Source organism: Miscanthus floridulus, chromosome 8 (assembly GCF_019320115.1).
Source record: "Miscanthus floridulus cultivar M001 chromosome 8, ASM1932011v1, whole genome shotgun sequence".
In the NCBI taxonomy this organism is placed as follows: domain Eukaryota; kingdom Viridiplantae; phylum Streptophyta; class Magnoliopsida; order Poales; family Poaceae; genus Miscanthus; species Miscanthus floridulus.
The window spans coordinates 194,704,127-194,707,008 of record NC_089587.1 but is presented as its reverse complement, the minus strand read 5'-3'; the positions used below and the strand labels follow the sequence as shown (position 1 = coordinate 194,707,008).

Below are 2,882 nucleotides of genomic sequence, written 5' to 3'. Positions count from 1 at the left end.
TCACACTACCCCTACAAGTACAACTGCTGCTCTCTCGGTTACTCGTTCGGTCGTTCCCGTCGGTTCCAGTTTCCCACCGTCCGCCCATGGTTTTGCGTTTGGGTTTTAGGCCCCGTTCGCTTGTCTTAAACTTGGTTTGTTCGGCTTGTTTTTTCAGCCGGAACATTGTTTTTCTCTCACAATAATTTAACCGGAACAGTATTTTTTAGCCAGTTTCAGCTAAAATTCAGACCAGCTTTTGGGCAGTGAGAGCCAGCGAGAGGACGGCACCGGCGGGTCTGCTTGCTGGAATGCTGGGACAGATGGCGATGTGCCTGCACTCATTTGGGCTGGTCCGCATATAAGCTCTCTGTTCAGGCCTGCCCATATGCCTTCCAATGTGAAGTAAACTGGGCCCAATAACGTTGAGGATGAATTCCAGTTCCAGGCTTCCAGCATGCATGACGATTGTTTGTTTCTCCTACTCCTCTGTGTTTCGTTGTGGACGTTGTCAATTATCTCTCTCTATAGTATAAGAAGAAGAAAAAAACATTGCAATTTTTTATTAGCATTGACAACTAGGCCTATGAAATAAACAAGAAACAAGGAACAAGGGTGTGTCCAAGAAAGGAGCAATTGATGTGTCCAACAATGATCAGCTCCAGGGAGTCGCATGTCGTGATTCTTCATAGAACATGGCATGTCGACAGTTACTAGGGAACATATATGTGCACCGAAATTTCGACAGATCCAAAGCTTGAGGATGAGGAATACAGGTTGGAAGGCATGGTTCCGGATTATAAGAGCCAGCACTGCATCAGTCGTCACATAGCTGAGCGAGCCTCCGGCGTGCCGGCGTGCCGGCCTGCCGCCTGCGCACTCGCAGCCTCGCACAAATCAGCAGCTGGCGGCATGCGTCTTTAGCCACCGGGAGTAGTCGTACAGGCGGACGCGGACGGCGGACCGCGGATCAGATGTCCAACCAACGACGGCATGCCGGCTGTGGCCACCAGGAGTATTCAGGCAGGCACCTGATGCACGAACCAGACCGCGATACTCCGGAGAGGTACTAACATTTCATTTGATTCACTCATCACCCCTCTTCATCGATCGCCACTGATCACCTGATGACAAGCTAGCATCAACGCTCGCAGGAGGGACTGGGCCAAGCTTCCACGGGACCTTGCAGCGGAGATCGCCGGCCGCCTCCTCGGCATCGACCTGACCGAGTACATCCGCTTCCGCGCGGTGTGCAAGCCGTGGCGGCGGTCCACAGACGACCCGCGCCTCCTCAACAGCCGCTTCTTCCCCCGCAACTGGGTCATGCTCTCCAACTACGGCGAGGACGACACGCGCCGCCGTCTGCTCAACGTCGCCACGGGCGCCTCGATAGTTGACGACTTCCCGGAGCTCTCTGGGCACCACCCATTGGGATACGCCGAGGGTCTTCTCGTCCTCTTAAACACGGCGACATCCGGCATCCGCCTCTTCAACCCGCTCACGCGCGCGGTCACCGACCTCCCAGGCTTCTCATCCTGGTCCCCCGCCTCGTTCAGCGCGCTCATGGCCGCGACGGGTGCCACAGTATTGTCCTACGGGGGTTTCGGCGTCATCGACGACGGTGGCACCGCGGCCTCCCCGACGACGGTGGTGCTTTTTCTGTCTGCTCAATTGAAGGTCCCGCTACTCGCCTTCATCAGGCCCGGGGAATCACACTGGGCTCTCGCTGACACGAGCGAGCTGACTTGCAGAGCGTACCAAGTATCCGTGCTCTCGCTGCACGGCCGCTTCTACCTGTCGACGTCCACGGGAGACGTGCTGACCGTGGAGCTCCACCCGGAGCCCCGGCTGGTGCACGTGGTTAGGAAGACGGCGACCCCCACGACCACCACTGTTCCGGCCATTTGCTCCTTCTATCTTGCCCCGTCCGGCAACGACGACGGCGCCGGGATGCTCATGATCATGGTGCACGCCAGCGGAGAAGACGAAGACCATGGTGAACAAGTTGAGGTGTTCGAGGTGGACGTCGACGGACGCAGGCTCATTCCTAAGAGCACCGTGGGTGCTGACCGCGCTCTGTTCGTTGGGTCAGTCCGGGCGCTGTCCATCTCCACCAAGTTGTTTCCCTCCATCGCCGCCAGCGCTAATGCGGTGTACTTCTGCCATGGACAAGGATCCAGGAGGAATCTGTTCCACGTCTTCCACATCGATAATGGGCACGCTGAACCGGCGGTCGAATTGGAGTTCTTTGAGCAGATGCAAGGGCGAGAAGGGCCTTTCTTCGGCCCATTCAACCTCGACGTTTATCTAGCTTGCTGCGTGGATGTGGCGTTCGGAGCCTTTGGGATCTGAGCGGACATCCGGTTGCGTTTATCTATTTTGATTCCGCTATGTATAGCGCGTATAGTGCTAGCACTTTTCATTAAGAGGAAGTAGAAAAATATTACAAGGCAGGCTGCAGTAACCAGGCGGTTACCCCGGCGAACGCCCAAACAACGAAAAAAAGATGAATAACACGAGAGCTCTTATTACATAAAGAAAGTCAACCAAATGCGATAGCTTGACGAGGCAAATTGCCTACATGTCGTCGTGCTCCAGCCCATCGGCCAGTACTACTTCCCTCCAAGTCCGCTCCAGCCGGGAACAGCGTCCGGATCGCCTTGCGCTTGGACGCGGACATCGGTGCCCCAAACACCGCATGGTATTCATCAAAGACATTTGCATCTGAGGCCATCGGCTGAGAAGACTGGCGCTGCAGACCCCATTTCATCGTCCTACTACCTCTGTTCGTAAAAGATGTAATTCTAGCATAGCATATAATAGCGTCATGTTTTAGTACCTTAAGTTTAACCAATCATAAATAAAAAATGTCTATATTTATGATACTAAATAAAAACCATCAG

General features: G+C 54.5%; 1 protein-coding gene across 1 annotated transcript; it reads left to right on the top strand.

Moving 5' to 3' along the window:
* The first annotated feature begins 763 nt into the window (after nt 1-763).
* Nucleotides 764-2,476, top strand: LOC136474432 (uncharacterized). The gene is made up of 2 exons (XM_066472013.1): nt 764-1,045; nt 1,134-2,476. Exons 1-2 carry the CDS (start codon nt 954-956, stop codon nt 2,329-2,331), a joined length of 1,290 nt encoding a protein of 429 aa, XP_066328110.1. The 5' UTR covers nt 764-953; the 3' UTR covers nt 2,332-2,476.
* The last annotated feature ends 406 nt before the right edge of the window (nt 2,477-2,882 follow it).

What these genes read in the sequence shown, in the direction of transcription:
- LOC136474432 (XM_066472013.1), top strand. Translation starts at nt 954, where the DNA reads ATGTCCAACCAACGACGGCATGCCGGCTGTGGCCACCAGGAGTATTCA. An exon ending in GACCGCGATACTCCGGAGAG is followed by an intron (nt 1,046 to 1,133) that starts GTACTAACATTT and finishes CAACGCTCGCAG; the next exon opens with GAGGGACTGGGCCAAGCTTC.